The 23,097-nt window shown below is 43.6% G+C and overlaps 1 protein-coding gene across 1 annotated transcript in view; it reads left to right on the top strand.

Moving 5' to 3' along the window:
* The first annotated feature begins 454 nt into the window (after positions 1-454).
* ar (androgen receptor) overlaps positions 455-23,097 on the top strand; it is a 247,025-nt gene continuing 224,382 nt past the window's right edge. Inside the window, exon 1 of the mRNA XM_080187884.1 lies at positions 455-3,431. Within this exon, the coding sequence (XP_080044010.1) occupies positions 2,038-3,431 (1,394 nt within the window). The 5' untranslated portion in view covers positions 455-2,037. The remainder of the gene's footprint in view (positions 3,432-23,097) is intronic.

The following is a 23,097-nucleotide window of genomic DNA, read 5'->3' as shown; positions in this document are numbered from 1 at the left end:
TTCATGAGAGCGTGCCACCCCCTCCTCAATTTTCTCTTTCGTATCCAATCTTAAACGTCAGCTGTTTTAAAATCAGATTTTCCAAAGGGGGGGGGGGGACAGAATTGGCTTTTGCAGGGATAAGATTGGAATCTGGGATTTAGATGCGAGTGGCCTGGAACACACGAGAAGTCAAGCCAGCTGAGCAAGCAGGCAACAAGTCGCCGGGGTATCTCTGAACTAGAGGTTTCGCGATATGGAATAGTCACAACCTTGTCCGCAAAATAAAAGTATCAAATCTGTGGCAAATCCTGGGCTGTGGAACATAGCATTTTAATATATATTCTGCACTTATTTATAAATGTGCTCGCCTCTCTCTCACTCACACTCTTTTGATTGACGCAACTATTCTGGCCGAACCCCAAGGTCTCAAAACGTAGCGTCAACACTTCCAATTGCCAGATGCACTCTCAGTAGCAGGGAAGAGAGGCGGACTGCACGCCGCTGTGCTATCGCAGTATGCAAACCTCAGTTTGACAAAATGGTTGCAATGTGGTCGCTAAAATCGGATACAGCAGAATAAATAAAAGCGAGTGCCGTGCGATATCACCGAAAAGGAGGGGGAATAATTTACAAGTCCAGGAAGGGCACCTAGCGAGATCTGGACTGTCCGAGCCGAGCTGGGGATTACTCAAGAGTGCAAAGTGGGACAGAAAAAAAGTTTGCGATTCTCGTTTGCCAGTGCCAATTCCACGGGAGTTTGTGCTGGATGGATGTAGGTCTTCACTTGCGCTTTTCACAACAAACTGGACTTTTTGCCTTGCTCTGGAAGTGAGTACTTGTGCAAATTAACGAGAAAGCGAAGCACTTTTTTGAAAAAAATGTAAAAGAAAAAAAAAATTCCCCATGTTATGAATCTGGGCGAAAGCGTCCGACCACTATTCCGATCACTATCTCTACTTTTGCTCCCACATGTTTGGAGGCCAGGTCTCAGTTTGTGACACTCCTGTTCCCGGGAATAGTTTGCTCCTGATCGCTTTCAGTTGAAACTGGGACAACAGCAACGACAACAGAAAGGAATAATCAATATAGCTTTTACTTTATTTTGGTTAGTGTTGGAAACAGCTTTGCTGTCCGTGTCGACTGGTGACCTGCTCCCTCAAATTAATTTTTGAGCCAAAAACAATCGGCAGAGAATTGAGCTGCGGGGATCTGCCTTTGGAGAGCCTTGCTGAAGGTCGAGGAGAGCAGCTTTGGATTACAGCATTTTTTGTTGTCATCAAGTTAAAGCAAGAGTACCATTGTCACATCGCATCTGCTGGAATTGCAATTGGGAAATCGGAGTGCAATTGACATTTTTTTTTAATTATTATTTTTAAAAAGCTACCTATCATTGAGTTAAGTGCCTCTTCCGCACGCACAAAGCTACTGACTGCAGCAAGAAAATAAAACAAACCCCAAGTAAGAGGATTGCAGCGCAAATATCGTGTCACGGATGCGAGAGGAGTAGGGCGGAGTTAATATATATGGAACTGCACAGCCTTAAATATTGTGAATGTGAAATAAAAGGATTTAACCCGTGATTTATTATATCGCCATGCGTGGAAAAAAGTAATGCTGGCAACAACTCCCAGTGGTTGCAATCAAACTGTGCACCTTGTCGCCAAATCTTTTTTTTTCGTGAGCAATGAAAAACTCATTGATTTAATTGCAAGCGGAGGAGGAAAAATGTATCAAATAACGGGATTTTGAGTGTTGCAATTTTTATTCCTTTTTTTTGAAAAAAAAAGAGGAAGTCAGCAGTATTTGAAGGCTGCCAGCCACCTCCAGGACAAGCAAAGAGGACAGACACAGAGAGAGAGAGAGATACAGAGTTGTGCATTCCCTGCCCCCTCTGGAAGGAGAGGATAGACAGACAGACAGTGTTACATTTGCTCTCCCTGGAAGGAGGGAGGTTACAGTGTGTGTGTGTGTGTGTGTGTTGCATTCCCTCAGGAAGGAGCCAGGACACACACACACACACAGAGTGTTGCATTCCCTCTGGAAGGAGAGGCGGGCATGGAGACTGAGAGCCTGTATGGGAATTACAGCGCGCGCCCGGGGCTGGAGGCGGCGGGCGCGCCGCGCCAGGGGGCGACCTTCCAGAGCGTCTTCCAGGCGGCGTGCGCGCGCGAGCAGCCCCTGCCGCGCGTCGCCGCGCCGTCGCCGCAGGGAGCGAGCACGTCCGAGCACGCCGCCTCGCGGGAGCGCGAGGGCTTTGGCGCCTTCTACGACGCCGCGTGCCGCCGAAGCGCCGCCATTTTGAGCCAGGAGGAGGCGGCGGCGGTTGGTGGCGCCGGCGGCGGCGGTTACGGTCACGGCCACGGCCACTCGCCGTTCGTCATCCGGAGCCTCTTCAACGCCCCGGGCGACCTGTGCCCCGACAAGGGCCGCCGCTGCGAGCGCCACGACTTCGAGGAGGGCGAGCTGGGCGCCGACTACCCGGCCGAGAGCGAGTTCGGCGGCTGCTCCTACTCCCTGAGCAGCGACACGGCCCGCGAGCTCTGCAAAGCCGTCTCCGTCTCCATGGGCCTCAACATCGACAGCAACGAGCTGGGGGAGCTGCACTCGCCCTATGGCCAGGGCAAGAGGGACTGCATGTTCTCCTTCCCCACCACCGCCAGCAACACCAACACCTCCATTGGCATCGCCAGCACCATGGCAGTGCCCGCTGATGACCCCTGCCCCGACGCCCAAAACATGAGGCTCGCCAACAGGCTGGAGGCTGGCGACCAGCTGGATAGAGGGGGACTTGGGGAGTCAGAAACCGGCGTGTATTCCGCAGAATATGAGATAACTCAGTCAAGAAGGGAGGCAATTTGCAGAGTGTTGGCTGAAGACTCCAGTGCTGATGAATGTATTGCCAGGGCTCAAGAAGCCAAATCTATTGATAGAAAAAACCAGGTCACTGAGTATCTAGAAAAGGATCATAAGCAATGCCACTTTGAGCGAATGTTTCCGAGTAACTACGATCGCAACCAACCTTCCTCTGAAGAAAGCACCTTATACAACCTGTCAGATGGAGTTGGCTTGAGAGATGCGAATAACTGTGACCTTAATAATGACAACCCGTGCCACGCCCAATTTGGGGTAGCAGCAAGCATTAAAATTAAAATAGAAGAACCCAACACCATGGACAGCCACAAAGTGTTTTCTCCTCAGTGCAGGCACATAGAATACACGACCACACCACTTTATGGATCCACACCTTCTTGGTGTTATGTTGAGAAGGGGAGTTTTGAGAGTGACTATGTCGGTTCTCCTGAATATCCAAGTAATGATTTAGCAATTCGGGATAACATTACGTCTGAATCATGGTACTCAAGTGGTCTGCTAGATAGAATGCCACATCCAGCCTCAAGCCATATTAAAAGTGAAATGGATGGCTGGATCGATGGATACTACAACATACGGTAAGTCAGATCCAATTGAACAATCCAGGTAGTGATGATGTGTAATTAGGTTCACACATTTGATGATTGAAAAATGCTCAAGTGCAGATGTAAATTGCGAAGTTTGTGATTGTGGCAGACCACAATCCAGCATTTGGAAAAATTGTATACAGCTAATTGCACCTACCATTTCAGAATATGCTTAATCTGCCAATGCCTCAGCAACATTTTAGAAAATATCTTTCGGTGAGAATAATGTATGGAATTTACTTAGCCATATTGAGTAGGTCTGGGAGATAGCATGAACATGTGTAATATGTTGGCAATACAAACACAAGGAATTGAAATATATTCCACTTCAGTGGTCCTTTTATTTCAGTAAACCAGCAAGGTGTAAGTAGAATGCTACACCTTGACCGTGCCTGGATTTAGCAGTGTAGTGCTTCAGGATGCAAACAAATTAAAAACTTGGTGTTTTTACATGGGCAGGATATTTTCCATATTGTACTTCAAGTAATCAAGTTATATAGAGAAAATGTGTATCTAAATAACACGTGCACAACCTGGTCCAGGGCTATTTTTCCTGTAACTGGCACTTGAATTTCCATTTCATAAAAAAATCTTTACATACAAAACTTTTCTGCTTTAGATTTTCTAAAAATGAGCACCGGGCTGTGAATATAAATCCAAACATTTTAAGTAACAACTCCTTCTCAAAATTTAATGGCATTAATAAGGTGAATTGCATTGAATTTGCTGTATGTTTGAGTATAGTGATTTAATTCTGAATTTTACTGAAGTGCAGTGATAGATTCTTGACAGCAAAGAAGGACCAGTTGAAATGGGGTATTGGCGGGAGGGAAACTAATTTTCAAAAGTGATTTACTGCAAATGCTGGAAATCTGAAATGAAAATCAGGAGCTAGAAATACTCAGCAGGACTGGGTATATCTGTAAAAATGACAGTTAATATTTCAAGTTTGTGATCTGTGACGCTTGAATTGTTTTTCCCGTTCTGGTAGTTAGTGCAATGCAGGCTATGCGGCTGAAGTTTTTTTTGTTGGCTGACTTGCAGTCTTGTTTTATTTCTGAGCAGCTCCACAAGAAAGAACTGGTTGATAATTACTTTACAATTCAAAAACGAGTCAGTCTTTGCGTTTCTGTAATTTGAAATTAATTATCATTTCTTCTTTTTGACAACTTTATGATCTATCATTTTTGCATTTGTCCTGCAAATAGAAAAGTGTTTGTTAGTGGAGTGTGAAGCATTTTGATTATTTTTTAGTAACTGTCTCAAAGTTTGCAAATATTCAAGCACTGTAAAACACACATACACGATTTTGTGGTCTGCCAAAAAATCCCTGTCCACAAAAGATGAACCAATTTGATTTTTTTTGTTAGTGTATAGTGATTATTGGGATTTTCACTATAAACCACAATATGTTCATGATATGAAGTCAGTTTCAGAATTTTAAGCGTCCATTTTCATCAGTACATACCATTTCCTGAAACTTGAATGTAGAAAAGTAGACTGGTGACGTGAGACTAAAGTGATTGGTTTGTTCTTGAACTGTTGGAATTAAATGGCGCAGCCCATTGAAGCTCGAATAATTACCTGGGATAATATGTAAGTTTTGTTATTGTAATTCAAACATTTCCAGCTGACGATTTTACAAGATGGTGGGAGAAACTGTATTCTTGCTGTTGATTGCAGTTGTCTGGTAAACAATGTACTCTTGAAAGGACAGTAGCTGGTTCAGGGATGTGTGCATCATTGGCAAGGCCGGTATTTGTTATCTATCCTTAATTGTCCGTGAATTGGGTGACCTGCATGGTTGTTTCAGAGGGGAGTTAAAAGTAAGCCACATTGGAGTCAAATGTCTTAGTGAGCCAGTTTTGTTTTTTTTTCAACAAACTATGGTAGTTACATTGACAATATTTCTGAGACTTGCAATGTTAGTTTCATGGTCAATATTACTGAGACTTGCTTTCAATTCCAGACTGAATTAATCAAATTTAAATTCCACCAGCTGCCATAGTAGGTTTTGAACACATGCCCTCAGAGAATCAGCCTAGACATCTTGATTACTGGTCTGGTGTTGTTGCTATTAAGCTATGTTCTCCCCTTCTACTGGAAAAGTCCAAACAGGTAAGGAGTCAGGAATCAAACTGACAAACAAATTCTGATGTTGCAGCACAGTGGTTAGCACTGCTGCTTCTCAGCACCAGGAACCTGGGTTCGATACCCGGCTTGGGTCACTGTCTGTGCGGAGCCTGCATGTTCTCCCCGTGTCAACATCGGTTTCGTCTGGGTGTTCTGGTTGCGTCCCACAGTTCAAAAGACATGCTGGTTAAGTGCATTCGCCATGCTAAGTCCTCAGTGTACCCAAACAAGTGTTGGAGTATGGCGACTAGGGGATTTTCACAGTAACTTAATTGCAATGTTAATGTAAGCCTACTTGTGACACGAATAAAAAATAAATAAAAAATGATCAAAATTAGTTTATAAGGAATGCTCTAACATATGTTGAGTGCAAAGTCTTTAAAGCTACCATATGGAAGATTACCAGAGAAGATTAAGATGTATGGTCCTATGGGTTGTTTAGCAGACAGGATTAAAATGGATTAGAAAGATGAATGCAGAATATGACTTGAAGGTAGTTTGTTAGGTTGACTAAATAATTTTCCAGCCCTGGTAACACTTTTGATTACTGTCTACATCAATAATTTGGATAAAGGCCTCAAGGTAATGGTGGGAATTTTCTGTTAATGTAAAAGCAGGAGAAACAGTTAATTCTTTAGAAATCAAAAAAAAGTGTGAGGTTGCAGATGACATTAATGCTAGTGGAAAAAAACAGCTGTATACTGAATGGCAGTAGGCTTGATGCTGTGAAACAGTAGACAGATTGAGAAGTACACTTTCACAGGATATTGGCAGCAGCATCTCACTTTGATAAGGCTACAAAAAAATGAATTTTATGTTTTGTTAAAACAGTACAGAATACAAAGAGTAATTTAAAAGATTTCAGTTAAAATGCCAAATGCAGTTTTGTGTGCGACAGTACAGGAAGGATATTGATACATTATAGTTGCAATGATTCAAGTAGAAGTTAAAGATGTCTTGACAGCATTGAAAAATGAGCAAGAAATTTTTTGTCCTGACTAATGTTTCACTCTTAGCCAATATCACTGAAACAGATTATTCATTGCTGTTTATAGGAATGAACTGTGTGCAAATTGTTTGCTGTAATTGCCTCCAAAATAACACAAACTTTAATTCAAGGTATGCAAAATGATTTTGAATGTTTCTGAAAAATTAAAAACTGCTATGTCAATGCAAGTTAGTTTGTTTACATTTTTGGCTTTTACTAAAATTTATTAACTATTCTGAAATCAACATGCAAGGATTATTGCAAGGTGACAACTCCTTGACCCTGCTTTGGAGAACAGTCAAAGTTTACATAGTTAGCTTGATTGATGTGTTTATTAATACAACGAAAGGCACGGTTGAAATTTTTAAAATGTGAAATCCTAGTTGACAGCAACAATTAAAATATATGAAAAATAATTTGATTTTAGACAAATCTTTTCAAACTTTTGAAGGACGAAATCCATTTTACTGACAGATTTCTGGAAAAACATCCATTCCTTTTTCCATTTTGAATATACTTGAACAAAGTTACGTAGATTTAAAATTGTGCATTTCTTTGGGGATGTAGGCGAAGCTGGCCAAGCTATATTTATGATAATTGTTCTACGAGGGTGCTTTTTCCTTCAATAACAGCAGTGATTATGTTCTTGTATTTGCATTGGATTGAGGATTCCAGGAAATTAAGCTGGCAGCAATGAAGGTGTAGCAATATATTTCCAAGTTAGCATGGTGAGTGGCTTGCTGAGGAATTTAGGAGTTCATGCTGTCCTACAATATTGTTGTTCTTGCCCATCTTAGTGGTAGAAATTGCAGTGGAGAGAGATACCATTGAATTATACTTGCTGAGTTGCTGCAGTGCCCGCTGTAGATTGAACATTCTGCAATCAGTGCATTCACAGATGGTGGATGGGGTTGACATTGAATTTATGTGTGACATGGACTCTGAATAAGCAAACTACTCTGTATTGGATGTTATTGATTTTTCTTGGGTGCCTTTGCTTCGTCACATTTGGATAAGTGTGTATTCCACTACACGTGACTTGAGCCTCGTATATGGTAACAATGAGTTGTCGGGAGGTGAGGCATTTTTGGATAGTGTCCAGCGACCCCAGCTGTTGGTGGTGAAAGACTTAGCAAAGCTTCTGCCATTGACGGTCAGTGGTCAATGTCACAAGATTTGGCTTGAGATGGCCATTACCTGCTACAAGTCAGCTCATGCTTAACATCAAAGAAGTTCATATTCACATTATCAAAGAAATTGCAAATAGAGTTGAATACTGATGAATCTTCAGTCCTGCTATTGAACTCACGATAGGAAGATGATTAGCCCTACACCAAAGCAGCCATCTTCTTTTGTGTCTGGTATGACTTTAGCCACTAGGGTGCTCTTTGATCCTCATTGGCCTCAGCTCACTTTGCTCCTTACTGCTATTCTAGGTCAACTGCCACCAAGATGTTGAGAGCAACTATTTCATGTTTCTGTTAAATCCAGTGATGCTAATGTTACAAAACTAAACTCATCCATGATTTTAGCTTTGTGATTGGAATGGGATGAGTTTCTAAATCTAAATTCATGATGGGACTTTGTCTCATTCTATTTAATAGAAACACAAAATGGCAAAAATGAACTAAATTTTGCTCACAAAATGGGTTAATGATGAATGCAAATGTTTGTGCACAAATGGTTCGGCAACACCTGGTGAGGAACAGATGCATATTAAATGCAAATATCCAATGTGTGCTTTTCGAATTGTGCCTTTGTTCTTAGCTTCACCAAAACTTTATTCCTCAGTTTACCTGGGGCAAATAGGATCAAAGATTAGGAGGAGAAAGCATGATTAAGCTATTGAGTTGGACGATCAGCTATAATCATTATGAATGGCGGAGCAAGCCTGTAGGGCCAGATGGCCTTCTCCTGCTCCTATCTTCTATGTTTACTTCAATGTTCAAATGCATTAGAAGGCATGAGTTGCTGTACTTGTATGGTAGGAAAAAACTGAGTTTTCCGTGGACATGTGGAGCTTTTGTAATTACAAGTGTAAGCATCCTTTTAACAGTGTGTAATAGAATAAATGATTGTCAATTAACTTCTTTGGCAGTGAAATTGTACCATCATGTGAGTATCATTTCTCCAGTTCTGAACTTCTTGGAGAGATTTAAAAATGTCAAATTGTAATTTTTTAAAAGTTTTGTCACTTTCTGATCCAATTTTTCTTTCCCTCTTTGTTTCTTTTTCTGTACCTGATGTGACACGAAATTACTCTCAGTCCATCAGTTGATTGATTCCCGATCTTTAAGTCTTATTGGTTACTTGTTACCCTGTCAGTTGTCAGTTCAGTCAAGACAACCTGCACATTTCTGGGGAAACTGATGAGAAGACCCCCCTGCAAGAAATGGGAGCAGTGTCAAAGTGTGGAAAAGTTTAAGTGGAGTGGCAATCTAATGACGATTGCATCTTCGTGGAAGCCCAGGGTCAATGTTTTGCGTTGAAGAATGTAGTGCATTGTCTACCAAATGGCAGGCATCATTAGATGCCCTGACAGGAAAATCTGACCCATTACATTGCATCTATGTCTTCCATTTGTTGCTAATTTAACTCAACAATCCATTTAAATGTGGTAATAAAAATCACAAGGAATAATTTAGTTAAGAATGTTTGATGTGCTCTCACATGTTGAACTGGCAATCCTTTCCCTCCCACATGACATAAGTTTGCATTTCATATTTGGAACTATCAGTTTTTGTTAAGATGTCCTGGCTTCCTAAATTCTGTGCAGGGAAGGAAGTTAAAGTTTGATTTGAAATGATGCACAGCTTCTGGAGGCAGAGGGCAGGTTAATGTATTCCAAGCATTTAATCATGTAGAGTGTAGTTCACATTTACATTGTAGTGAATTGCTTTTGGTGCCTGACTTTTATAGTACAGCCTTTCCCTATCTGATTCATCTGATGTCTGCAGTCTTGAATTGAACAGATTGTTTCCAGCAGCAGAAGGTTCTTTTCAATACTATGGGCAGATTCTTCTGGCACTTTCTGGTCCTGCTGAAGGTGACCATCAGTGGCAATTTTGCCAGTGATGGGGTGGGTGAGCCACATAACATACATGACATTGGCATGACTGCAAGATACCAATGGCGAGCTACGTTCACCAGTGACTGGGTGGTGGTGGTGGTAGTGGGGGGGGGGGGGGGGGTGAAAATCGTGTCCTACGTCTTTTGCAGCATAGATCTAGAAAGAGTAATTTCCTTCTGTCACATTCCAGGCTAGCCATCTGTTCCTCTGTTTTGTTAATGACAGAATTTTCTATAAGCAACTATTAACAGAAAGGAGACTGTAGGATACTCAGATGCACTTGTTTTAGCACTTGAACAATGACACATACGGAGTTCAATTATGTTTTTATTGCCCAAAGAGGGTGTTCTTTACCTAATACAAGTATATTCGAATGAAATAAAATTATTTGTGTCAATGCAGCATAATATAAATACTAATTTAACCACTACCTCAGACAGATATATAAAGGGGAAGGTGAAAACAACTTGCATTGAATTTTTAGTGTGGTATGAACTCATGTCTGGTATAAATGGTGTTTATATATCTTCCATAATCGATGCAATTATTTGGAATTTACCACAGAGAGGAATTAACTCCAATCATTAAGTTCTTGTTTTGCTACACTGCTTTGGAAAATTAATTGTTGGGCTTAAACATGTATACTTGGGAGTATACAGATCAGAGTAAATTGCACCCAAATTAAATATAACAACCAGTTACCCAATGCCAAAATAAGTGAAGCTGAAATTATCACTGGGGAGGAGTGTTGGAGGTCCTTTGTTTCCTACTTTAAGTAAAAAGGTTGTTTGCATATGGTCTTTGTCCTATATTTGTTGTTTTTTTCCCCCTAAAATTAGCAAAAGGGTAATTCACCCCGTTAAGAACACTTCTCAAAAAATGGGAACCCTGTTCAATACCTTCTGCCAGGCAAGGGAAGAGTGTTGAAAAGTGCCTACCTTAATACCTCACATGTCCACTCCCATTTCCTGTTATCTAGGCTTGGTGGCAGAGGATATACTTGCTGTATCTGTGAAACTTAAACCATTTGTATGTCTTTCTGATTGTGATTTGTGGATGCCTTTTGAGGGAAGACTGGACATCTGGGCCTAACAGTGGTGAGTAAATTTATTTTGGCACGAGGACATGTGAAAATGGCCTTTTTAAGTCAAGGAGAAGCATCAGAATTAAAAATAGTCTTGACTTACCAGAAGCTGGAGAAAACTGCCTATCGTGGGTGAGTAACCTCAACCAGAAGGTTGACTGTAGTAGGCATAAGCTTTCCCACTTCTCTAAGATACGATCCAAACAGTGAAAGATAGAGATAGGGATCAGCAGATGTCTAGGCCAATAACTGTGGATGTGAATCACACAGGTCAGGTATCCCTTATCCTAAACCGTCCGGGCTGATTGTGTTTTGGATTTCAGATAATTTTGAGCTTCAGAAATTGCATATAAGCTTACACCTACTTGCATTTTAATGATCAGAGCCTAGACTAACGATAGTCTAGAATAAATAAAATTGAAAAGTAAGATGTACCACTAAACACTACATAGGATTCTGCTTGTAGGAGAGGGTTTGCAAGGTAAACAGTACAGACAAAATCGCAAAGGTAAATAGTGCAGACAAAAACTATATTTCCTGCGCTAAAGATCAGATGTGATCAGTGAATGTCACAAATTTCCTATGCTAAATGTTGATGAACTTCAAAAAAAGCATGGTTTTTGGATGTGTTGGGTATTTAGCTTTATGGAGAAAGGAAAATTGACCTCTGTTAAATCCTTTGGGATATTTTGATCCTGCCTGCTCGCGCAAGTTACTGGTGTTGCCAAAGACAATGGGCTTTGGGGCCAAAATGTCCAGGCCTTTGTCTAATGTGTGACACTTGGCCTACAGATATCAAGGGCTGAATTTTACCTCTGTGGGCGGGAAACAGAAGTCGAGCCTTTCCAAATGTAGAACCCATTTCTGGATGGGAAACAATCACTCATTGGGATTTTCAAGGATGCACCCTAAATTTACACAGAGATAGTTTCCCTGTCTAATTAAGGGTATTGGCTGGGCTCTCAAAGTTGGAGAGCTAATCAAAGGCCTTCCAGCTTGAGTGAAGCAATATGCTGTAATATATCTAGAAAATGCTGAAAAATCTCAGCAAGTCTGACAGTATCTGTGGAGAGACAATAGAGCCAATGGATTTGAAATGTTGGCTCAATTCTGTCTCCACAGATGCTGTCAGACCTGAGGTTTTCCAGCATTTTCTGTTTTTGTTTTCAATTCCAGCATCTGCTATCCACTACCTGGGGACAAGAAGCTCTACAGGCTTCGAACTGACTTCCATAAAATTGGTCAGCAAACACGGTACTAGTGTTAGTGGCACTAGTTAGCTGATACTAGTATTTTTGGGCCTCACCCTTTTTGTTCTGGTCCTCAATGAAGTCTGAAAAATCAAACCCATATTTCATTCCTCAAACTCCTTGAACCTTTTACTGGTGAGTTCTGATTGTCACTGAATCATTTGAAATACAATTTTTTCTTAACTTTATCTCTCTCACAATCTGTCTATGCTCCCCCCCCCCCACCCCCACCTCTCTCACGCTGTCTGTCAACAGTAAATCGAAGTCCTCATCATGTAAAAGCCACAGCAGAAATATCTAATTCAGATGAGAAGGGCGGTGCAGTGTGCAGTGCCACAAACATTCTAACATTAAATAACCAATTTTATGGGCTTTCAGAACTCTTACCCTACACGCACTGATCTGACCTGGGTTTCAAAGAAAAATTATGGTTGAAAACAATAGTTGCTTATGTATGTTAGTTTTAAGTTGGTCAGTCATAACCGTTTAATTCTGTTTAGTGCTCCAAATTGGATAGTAATGAGGAAAACCAAGTTCTCTAACTCAACATTTAGATTTCTTAGTTAACTGCTTCTCTGTAATGACAGTACATTGTTGATGTTCAACCCACTGAGACTTCCAGGTCTCTTGCAGCCTCTTTTCTAGCTATTTTATTTCTCCATATATATATAGTTTGTGTTTATTTTACATTGAAACTCATAACTTGTTATGTCAACTTGAAAGTAATGTTCATGTTCTTCTTTAATTCTTAGTTACTTGACTACACGCTACTAAATTTGCTAGGTTAGTATCAAATGTAGATTTGATAACATTTTTTATTAAATGCAGACTATTTATGTGTTCCTGAAATAGAATGGGCTTTGGGGCTTTTCACTCCATACATCTTTTCAGCCAACATGGCTTCCATAACTATTATCTGATATGGCAACTATTGTCTGATGTGGCATTGTGGCTGGACTAGTGCTCCAAAGACAAAGGGTATTTACCCTGGGTCCTTGGTTTTAATCTCACACAGCACATAATGGAATTTAAGTCTCAATAAAAAAAAATCTAGAATTAAAAATCTAAAGATGACCGTGAAATCATTGACAATTGTCATAAGATCCCATCTGGTTCACTAATGTCCTTTAGGAATTGAAATCTGACCTTCCCTCATCCGGCCTACATGAGACTTCAGACCTACAACAATGTGGTTGACTTCTTAACTGCTCTCTGAAATAGCCTAGCAAGCCACTCAGTTATATCCAACCACTACAAAGAAAACAAAAAGGAATGAAACGGGACAGTCTACCCAATATTGACCTTGGCATCGGAAATGACAATGGCAAACCCAGCCTGGTTGCCCCTGTAAAATTTTCCTTACTAACATTGGGAAAGCTGTCTCAGACTAGTTTACATTTAGGAGGGAGTTGCCCTGAGAATCCTCAACATCAACCCCATGAAATCTCATGGCACCAGATCAATATGGGTAAGGAAACCTCCTGATGATCACCACCTACCATTCCCTGTCGATGTATCAATACTCCTCCATGTTGAACGCCACTTGGAGGAAGCACTGAGAATGGCAAGGATGCAGAATGTGCTCCAGTAGGGGATTTCAGTGTTCATTACCAAGACTGGTTGAGTAGTATCGGTAAGAGGGACAGTTTCAATAGGAGTGACCAGCACACAGTCCTTGTGGAGACTAAGTTCAACCTGCACATTAAGGATACCCTCCATCATATTGTGTGGCACTACAACCGTGCTAAATGGGATAAATTTTGACTAGCAGCTCAGCATCCACGTGTTGCTATGGACCATCATAAGAACATAAAAACAAGAAATAGGAGCAGGAGTAGGCCATCTAGCCCCTCGAGCCTACCCCACCATTCAATAAGATCATGGCTGATCTGAAAGTTGTTCAGTTCCAGAATTGCAGCAGAATTGTACTCAACCACAATATGTTACCTCATAGCCTGGCATATCCACACTCTACCATTACCACCAAGCTAGGGGATCAATTCTGGTTCAATGTAGTACTGGTGGGCATGCAGGAGTGACAACAGACATATCTAATAATGACGTGTCAACCTAGTGAACCTACGACATAGGACTGTTTGCATTCCAAACAGCATAAGCAGCAAGTAATAGACAGAGATGAGCAACACCACAACCAATGGATCAGATCTAAGATTTGCAGCCCTGTGACATCTACTTGTAAATGATGGTGGACAATTAAACAACTCACTGGACAAGGAGGCTCCACAGATATCCTTATCTTCAAGTGGAGCCCAGCCCAGCACATTAGTGCCAAAGATAAGACCGAAGCATTTGCAGCAATCTTCAGTCAGGCGTGCCAAGTGGGTGATCCATCTTGGTCTCCATCGGAGATCCCCAGCACATAGTTGTCAATCTTCAGCTAGTTTGATTCAGTCCACATAATGTTAAGAAACAACTGAAGGCATTGGACATCGCAAAGGATAGGGCACTTACAAAATTCCAATAACAATGTTGAAGACTTGTGCTCCAAAACTTGTCAGGCCCCTAGCCAAGCTGTTCCAGTACAGCTGCGACACTGGCATCTACCTGGCAATGTGGAAAATTGCCTAGGTATGTCTTACACACAAGAAACAGAACAAATCCAACCTGGCTAATTACCACCCTATGAGTCTACTCGCAATCATCAATAGAGTGATGAAAGGGATCATCAGCATCACCATTAAGAACATAAGAAATAGGAGCAGGAGTAGGCCATCTAGCCCTTCGAGCCTGCCCCGCCATTCAATAAGATCATGGCTGATCTGTTGTGGCTCAGTTCCACTTTCCCGCCCTCTCCCCATAACCCTTAATCCCCTCTCTTATCAAGAACCCATCAACCCGCTTCTTAAAAATATTTAGCGAGGCAGCCTCCACCACTTCAACGGGCAGAGAATTCCAGAGATTCACCACCCTTTGAGTGAAGAAGTTCCTCCTTAACTCCGTTCTAAACCGCCTCCCCTTTATCTTGAGGCTGTGCCCCCTAGTCCTACTGTCTTTTTTGAGCGGGAAGAGTCTCTCCACCTCTATCCTATCCATCCCATTCATCATCTTATACGTCTCAATGAGATCTCCCCTCATTCTTCTAAACTCTAACGAGTACAAGCCTAGTTTATTCAGCCTCTCCTCATAGCTCAATCCCCTCAACTCCGGTATCAGCCTAGTAAACCTCCTCTGCACTCCCTCCAGGGCCAAAATATCCTTGCGCAGGTGCGGCGCCCAAAACTGCACACAGTACTCCAGCTGCGGCCTCACCAATGCCCTATACAGCTGCAGCAAGACCTCCCTACTTTTATATTCAATCCCCCTCGCTATGAAGGCCAGCATCCCATTAAGCGGCACTTGATCAGCAAAATCTGCTCACTGACCCTCTGTTAGGGTTCTGTCAAGGTTACTTAGCCCCTAGTCTCATTACAAACTTGGTTCAAGCATGAACAAAGGAGCTGAATGCCAGATATGAGTTGTGAGTGACTGCCCTTTACATCAAGACAACATTTGATCGACTGTGATATCAGGGAGCCCTAACCAGACTGGAGCCAATGTGAATCAGGAGGAAAACCCTCTTCTGGTTGGAGTCATACTGAGCACAAAGGAACATGGTTGTGGTGGTTGAAGTCAGAAGAACATAAATAAGAACATCAGAAATAGGAGTAGGAGTAGGCCATCTAGCTCTTCGAGCCTGTCCTGCCATTCGACAAGATCATGGCTGATCTGAAGTGGATCAGTTCCACTTGCCCGGAGGTCAGTCATCTCTGTTCCAGATCATCACTGCAGGAGTTCCTCAGCGTAGAATTCTAGGCCCAATCATCTTTTCCTTTATCAATGACCTTCCTTCCATCATAAGCTCAACAGTTCAGGATGTTTGTTGATGACTGCACAATGTTCAGCACCATCCGCGATTTGGCAGACACTGAAGCAGCCCATGCCCAAATACAGCAAGACTTCGATGCTATCCAAGCCTCAGCTGATAAGTCACAGGTGACATTTGCACCATACAAGTGCCAGGAAATAACCATCTCCAACAAAAGAGAATCTTGACCATTGCCCTTTGACATTCTATAGCACTACCATTACTGAATCCTCCACTATCAGCATCCTGGGGCTTACCATTCACCAAAAAACTATACTTGGCTAGTCATATAAATACTGTAATTACAGAAGTAAACCGGAGGCTAGATTATCAGGCAGTTGTGGCCCATCAGCTTTAATTATCAAGTGTCCACACGGTGAAGCCTTACATTGTTTGCTGGAGCAGACGAGGAAGGAGCATCAGAGAGAAAGCTAAGACTTTACCTGTTAAAAACCTGTTTAAAATAAGTTTAAAGCACTTTGTTCTTTGTAGAACTGTTTAAAGCATTTACTTATTGTATTTACTGCTTTAAGAATTGTGAGGGAGTGATTATCAGGCAGTTGTGGCCCATCAGCTTTAAATCAGCGCCAAGTTTAAAAGGAGGCCTGGTGTAGATAGCGGGCAGCGTCGGAGCGGGCAGCGGAGTGAGAGGGAAGCAGAGTGAGCTATTAGGGCTTAATATCAAAAAGGGCTGGAAGGTAAAAAGGCCAGGTGGAAAGAACAAGGAAAAAAAAAAATTTTTCAAAACTACTACAGCAAAAAACAAGGAAAAAATTTTTTCCCACAACAAATTATATTGAATAATGGAGGGGCATGTGATGTGCGGTTCCTGTATGATGTGGGAACTGGTGGACCCCAGGGTCCTTCCCAGTGGCCATGTCTGCAGTAAGTGCAGGTTGCTGGAGGAGCTCCAGCTCAAGGTGGATGAGCTGGCCTCTGAGCTACAGACACTGAGGCTCATCAGGGGGAGAGAGGGTGTCATTGTCAATGGGGTGCAAGTGACATCCACCCCCCCTAGACTGTCTAAATCTAAGGGTCAGGAACAAAAGGGGGCTGCTGGGAGGAGGAAGGGGGGTGAGGAGCGGAGGCCTCAGCCTCTTAATCTGCATAACAGGTTTGAGGTTCTTGCTTCCAGTCTGGAAGAGGACGAGGCAGGTGAGGTTGGTGAGCAAACTGCACACGGTACAGTGATGCAGCAGGACATAGGCAAAGAGAAGGGGAAAAGGAACGTAGTAGTGATTGGAGATAGTGGGGTGAAGGGTATTGACACTGTCCTTTGTCACAATGACAAAGTGCACAGAAGGGTGTGTTGTCTGCCTGGTGCTCGGGTACAGGATGTCGCAGCTGGGCTGCAGAGGAATCTGGAGTGGGAGGGTGAGAACCCAGTTGTGGTGGTACATGTGGGTGCCGGCGACGTAGGCAAAGTGCGGACTGAGGATCTGGGGAGGGAGTATGAGAAGCTGGGAATGGAATTAAAAAGTAGAACCGACAAGGTGGTCTTCTCTGGGCTACTGCCTGAACCGAGTGCAGACGGGCGTAGGGTTGACAGGATAAAGGAAGTGAATGGGTGGCTCAGAGATTGGTGTGGGAGGAATGGGATCGAATTTATGGGGCATTGGCACCAGTATTGGGGTAGGTGGGACTTGTTCGGGCGGGATGGGGTTGGTCTGAATCGTGCTGGGACCAGAGTGCTGGCGAATCGAGTAAAGAGGACTGTAGACAGGGCTTTAAACTAATTAGGGGGGGGGAGGGTGCGAGGGTAGGTGATGTTAGGAGGTCTACAGTTAAGGATAGGGTACAGGTAAGGGAAGAGGCTGAGGATGTCCCAAGTGGTGGCGTTACGGCAAATAGGGTCCAGAAGAAGGCTGGGATGAAAGCGCTTTATCTGAATGCACGAAGCATTCGGAATAAAGTGGATGAGCTGGTGGCGCAGATCGACACAAATGGATACGATCTGGTGGCCATTACAGAGACGTGGCTGCAAGGTGACAGGGACTGGGAGATGAATGTACAGGGCTATCAAGTGTTTAGGAAGGATAGGCAGGAGGAAAGAGGGGGTGGCGTAGCTCTGCTGATTAAGGACAGCATCAAGGTGGTAGCAAGGGATGATATCGGAGCCAAAGAGCAGAAAGTGGAATCGTTGTGGGTGGAGATTAGGAACAGCAAAGGGAGGAAGACGCTGGTGGGTGTCGTCTATAGGCCCCCGAATAATGATCTGGAGGTGGGGCGGGCTGTTAACGCGCAAATAAGTGCGGCGTGCAGGAATGGGACGGCAGTAGTTATGGGGGATTTCAATCTGCATATTGATTGGTCGACCCATGTTGGACGAGGTGGGCTCGAGGAGGAGTTCTTGGAATGCTGCCGGGATAGTTTCCTGGAACAGTGTGTGTTGGAGCCGACGAGGGAGCGAGCTATCTTGGATCTGGTGCTATGTAATGAGGCGGGTAGAATTAGGGACCTTGAGGTGAAGGATCCTCTTGGAGAGAGTGATCATTGTATGGTGGAGTTTCTGTTGCAGATGGAGGAGGAGAAAGTGGGTTCCCGGACACGTGTCCTTTGTTTGAATAGAGGGGAGTATGGTAGGTTGAGAGAAGAATTGGCGAATGTGGACTGGGGGAGCGCGTTGGAAGGTAGGTCTGCTGAGGAGCAGTGGAGGATCTTTAAGGAGATCTTTCTTGGTGCTCAGCAGAAATTTATTCCGATGGTTAAAAAGGACAGTAGGAAGAGAGGTAATAAGCCGTGGATAACGAAGGAGGTGAAGGAAAGTGTTAAATTAAAAGCGGAGGAATTTAGAGTAGCTAAGAGCAGTGGGCGAGAAGAGGATTGGGAAAGGTTTAAATGTCAACAAAGATTGACAAAAAAGTTGATAAAGGAGGGTAGAAGAAGCTATGAAGCTGGGCTAGCGCTTAATATAAAAAAGGATAGCAAGAGTTTTTATAAATATATAAAAAGGAAGAGGCTGGCTAGGGTGAACGTTGGTCCCTTAGCGGATGAGAAAGGGGACCTAGTGGTAGGGGATGGGGATATGGCTAAGGTCTTGAATAACTTTTTTGTTTCTGTCTTCACGGAGGAGGACGTGAATAATTTGCCGGGTGTTAGCGATGGAAAGGTGGTAGGACTGGAGGGTCTTAATGACATTACTGTTACTAGAGAGGTGGTGCGCGACAGACTGGAGGGGCTGATTGTGGACAAGTCCCCAGGACCGGATGGAATGCATCCGAGGGTTCTGAAAGAAATGGCGGAGGTGATAGTGGATGCCTTGGTGGTTATTTTCCAGACGTCGCTGGATTCCGGGGAAGTGCCGGAGGATTGGAAAACGGCTAATGTTACGCCGTTGTTTAAGAAGGGTGCCAGGCAAAAGGCGGGGAATTACAGGCCGGTTAGTTTAACGTCTGTGGTAGGTAAAATGTTAGAATCCGTCATTAAGGAGGAAATTGCGAGGCATCTTGAAGGGAATTGCTTGATAGGGCAGACGCAACACGGTTTCATTAAAGGGAAGTCGTGTCTGACAAATTTACTGGAGTTCTATGAGGATGTGTCTAGGGCAGTGGATAGAGGAGAGCCGGTGGATGTGGTCTTTCTGGATTTTCAGAAGGCGTTTGATAAGGTACCTCACAAGAGGTTACTGCAGAAGGTCAGAGGACATGGAGTTGGGGGTAGGGTGTTAGCGTGGATAGAGGATTGGTTGTCAAATAGGAGGCAGAGAGTGGGGGTCAATGGGTGCTATTCGGATTGGCGGTTGGTGACTAGTGGGGTGCCCCAGGGGTCGGTGCTGGGGCCTCAGCTATTTACCATTTATATAGATGATCTGGAGGAGGGAACCGAGTGTAGGGTGTCGAAATTTGCTGATGACACCAAGATTGGGGGAAAGGCAAATTGTGCGGAGGGTGTGGAGAGTCTGCAGAAGGATCTAGATAGGCTGGGCGAATGGGCCAGGAAATGGCAAATGGAATTTAATGTTGGCAAGTGTGAGGTGGTCCACTTTGGTAGGAAGAATGGTAGGAAGGACTATTACTTACGTGGCGAAAAACTGCAGCAGGCGACGGTGCAGAGGGACCTCGGGGTCCTTGTGCATGAGTCGCAAAAACCCAGCCTGCAGGTGCAGCAGGTGGTCAGGAAGGCGAATGGGATGCTGGCCTTCATAGCGAGGGGGATTGAATATAAAAGTAGGGAGGTCTTGCTGCAGCTGTATAGGGCATTGGTGAGGCCGCAGCTGGAGTACTGTGTGCAGTTTTGGGCGCCGCACCTGCGCAAGGATATTTTGGCCTTGGAGGGAGTGCAGAGGAGGTTTACTAGGCTGATACCGGAGTTGAGGGGGTTGAGCTATGAGGAGAGGCTGAATAAACTAGGCTTGTACTCGTTAGAGTTTAGAAGAATGAGGGGAGATCTCATTGAGACGTATAAGATGATGAATGGGATGGATAGGATAGAGGTGGAAAGACTCTTCCCGCTCAAAAAAGACAGTAGGACTAGGGGGCACAGCCTCAAGATAAAGGGGGGGCGGTTCAGAACGGAGTTGAGGAGGAACTTCTTCACTCAAAGGGTGGTGAATCTCTGGAATTCTCTGCCCGTTGAAGTGGTGGAGGCTGCCTCGCTAAATATTTTTAAGAAGCGGGTTGATGGGTTTTTGATAAGAGAGGGGATTAAGGGTTATGGGGAGAGGGCGGGAAAGTGGAACTGAGCCACGACAGATCAGCCACGACAGATCAGCCATGATCTTATTGAATGGCGGGGCAGGCTCGAAGGGCCAGATGGCCTACTCCTGCTCCTATTTCTTATGTTCTTATGCTCTTATGTTCTTACGAATCTTGTTGCGAGCAATTCACCTTCTGACTTCCCAAACCTTACTCACCACCTACAAAGCACGAGTCAGGAATGTGGCACAACACTTTTGACTTGCCGGGATGAGTGCTGCTCCAACAATATTCAAGAAGCTTGACACCATCCAGGATAATTCAGCCAGTTTGATTGCTATCCCTTTCACAAATGTTCACTCCTTTTGTGGATTTAACAAACAGTGGTAGCAATGTGTACCATCCACAAGATGCACTGCAGGAACTCTGAAGGCCACTCAGGCAGCACATTCCAAACCTTTAACTGATACCATGTAGAGAGGCAAATACCAGGGAACATCACCACCTCAAAGTTCTCTTCCAAGTCGCTCACCATCCTGACCTGGAAATATATCACCATTTGTTCACTGTAGCTGGTCAAAATTTGGAATTCCCTCCCTTACAACACTGTGGGTATACTTACACCTCAAAGATTGCAATAATTTAAGAAAGCAGCTTACCGCTACATTCTGAAGGGCAACCAGGGATGGACAGTATATGTTGGCTACATCCTACATCCTTACATCCTTATGTTAGCTATCTTCTCCATTTCCATCTGTTGAACATTCCTGGAAGTCTACGTGTGGTGGCTTAGAAATTAAGTTGCGTAGGACATCTTTTTCTAGTGCCATGGTGCCTACAAAATAAAGCTCTAAAATGAGTTTTATATTAATTCATGGGTTGTGGGCATTGCTGGCTCATTTATTGCCCATTCCTGAGGGTATCAAGACTCAAGCATATTGCTGTGGATCTGGAGTGACATCAGGCCAGACCAGGTAGACGGATTCCCTTCCCTAAAGGGCATTGGTGAACCTGATGAGTTTTTTTACAACAATCAACAATGTTTCATGGTCATCACCAGAATTTCAATTCCAAATTTTATTCTTAAATTTCACACAAATTTCATCACCTGCTATGGTGAGATTTGAACCCGGGTTTCTAGAGCATTATCCTTGGCCTTTTTATTAATTGTCTAGTGACAATATCGCTATGCCAGTGCTTCCTGTGGCTGATAGGAAGAAAGTACATGCAACCCCCAGCCAGAGGTTTGCTGACGATCGTATTAGATAAGGACAAGCTGAAGGGGTCTGAAGCAGGTGTTGGGTGGTTTGCATGTGCAAATAACAGAACTAGCAACTCCCTCCAGTTCCTGTTCCATCATTTGACCCACTACTAGCAATTTACAAATTAGATGCAGGAGCCATTCATCATCTTGAGTCGGCTCTGCCATTCAGTGATATCATGATTGATCTGACTGTGGTTTCAACTCCACAGGGGATTTTCTGCCCCCCAACTATTTCATTTCAGTATTATTAGAGGGCCTCACCCCTGGAAAATCTCTTCACAAACCAAAGTCCCCACCTCCAACAACTGTTTACAAATGGGGGACTTGCAAATAGAACCCGCTGGGGTGCACAGGTAGGTATAGCTCCCCGGGAGATGGTTATGCCTGGGCAGTACCCTGCACTGCCACCTGGCAGAGATGTGACCCTGAGTGTCAGGGTCCAGTGCCTGGTCACTGTCAGCAGATGGGGTTGGTGCCAGGGGGGCTTCCATTGGGGACGTTCAGACTGGGGGAATGGGTTCCATGTCTGTGGTTTGGGTTGGGGGAAGATCACTTGAGGGAGAGGATGTTTCCGTGGGGAAGGTTGTCGGTCCACCAGCATGTCATCTTGAGACTGGCTTCCAGCATTTTGTTTCCTCAGCATTTAAAAATTGACGTGAAAAACCGGCTGCATAGCCAGTGGGCTGCACACCATTTTTCCCACCCGCATTGACACTCTGGGGGGAGAAAAAGAGAAAACTCAGCTCCACATTCTTTCAGTAGTCAATAAAATTTGACTCCCTTGTTAGTTAAGAATCTATCTACATCATCCTCAAAGGTATTCAGTGATCCTACCTCCACCATTCTCTGGGAAGAAACCCTCTGAGAGAAAAGAATTTATTTTCTTCTCCATCTCAAACGGGAGACCTTTATGTTTAGACTATATTGCTAGTTCTAGTCTCTCCCACAAAGGGAATCATTCGTTTAGCATCTACCCTGACAAGTCTCCTCAGGATCTTGGATGTTTTAAAAAGATCACCGCTCATTCTTCTAAACTCCAGTGTATGAAGGCCCAGCCTATCCAACCTTTTCTCATAAGATAACCACCCTCCCCCGCAACACAGATATCAGGTCAATTTTCTCTGAATTGATTTTAAGACATTTACATCCTTTCTTAATGACACTCTAGGTGTGCTCTCACCAACACCCTGTACAACTGTAACAAAACATCTCTACTTTTCTGTTCCATTCCTGTTGCAATAAACAACATTACATTTGCCTTTCTAATCAGTTGCTTATCCTGCGTACTAACTTTTCTTTCAGCCTGTGCATCTCAGAGTTTTGCGAAGTCTCTGTTTAAATAGAACCATAGCACCATAGAAAGCATTTT

The sequence above is a fragment of the Carcharhinus amblyrhynchos genome, chromosome 4, assembly GCF_965287045.1.
Source record: "Carcharhinus amblyrhynchos chromosome 4, sCarAmb.v2.hapA, whole genome shotgun sequence".
Lineage (NCBI taxonomy): Eukaryota > Metazoa > Chordata > Chondrichthyes > Carcharhiniformes > Carcharhinidae > Carcharhinus > Carcharhinus amblyrhynchos.
This window is presented reverse-complemented; position numbering and strand designations above follow the sequence as displayed.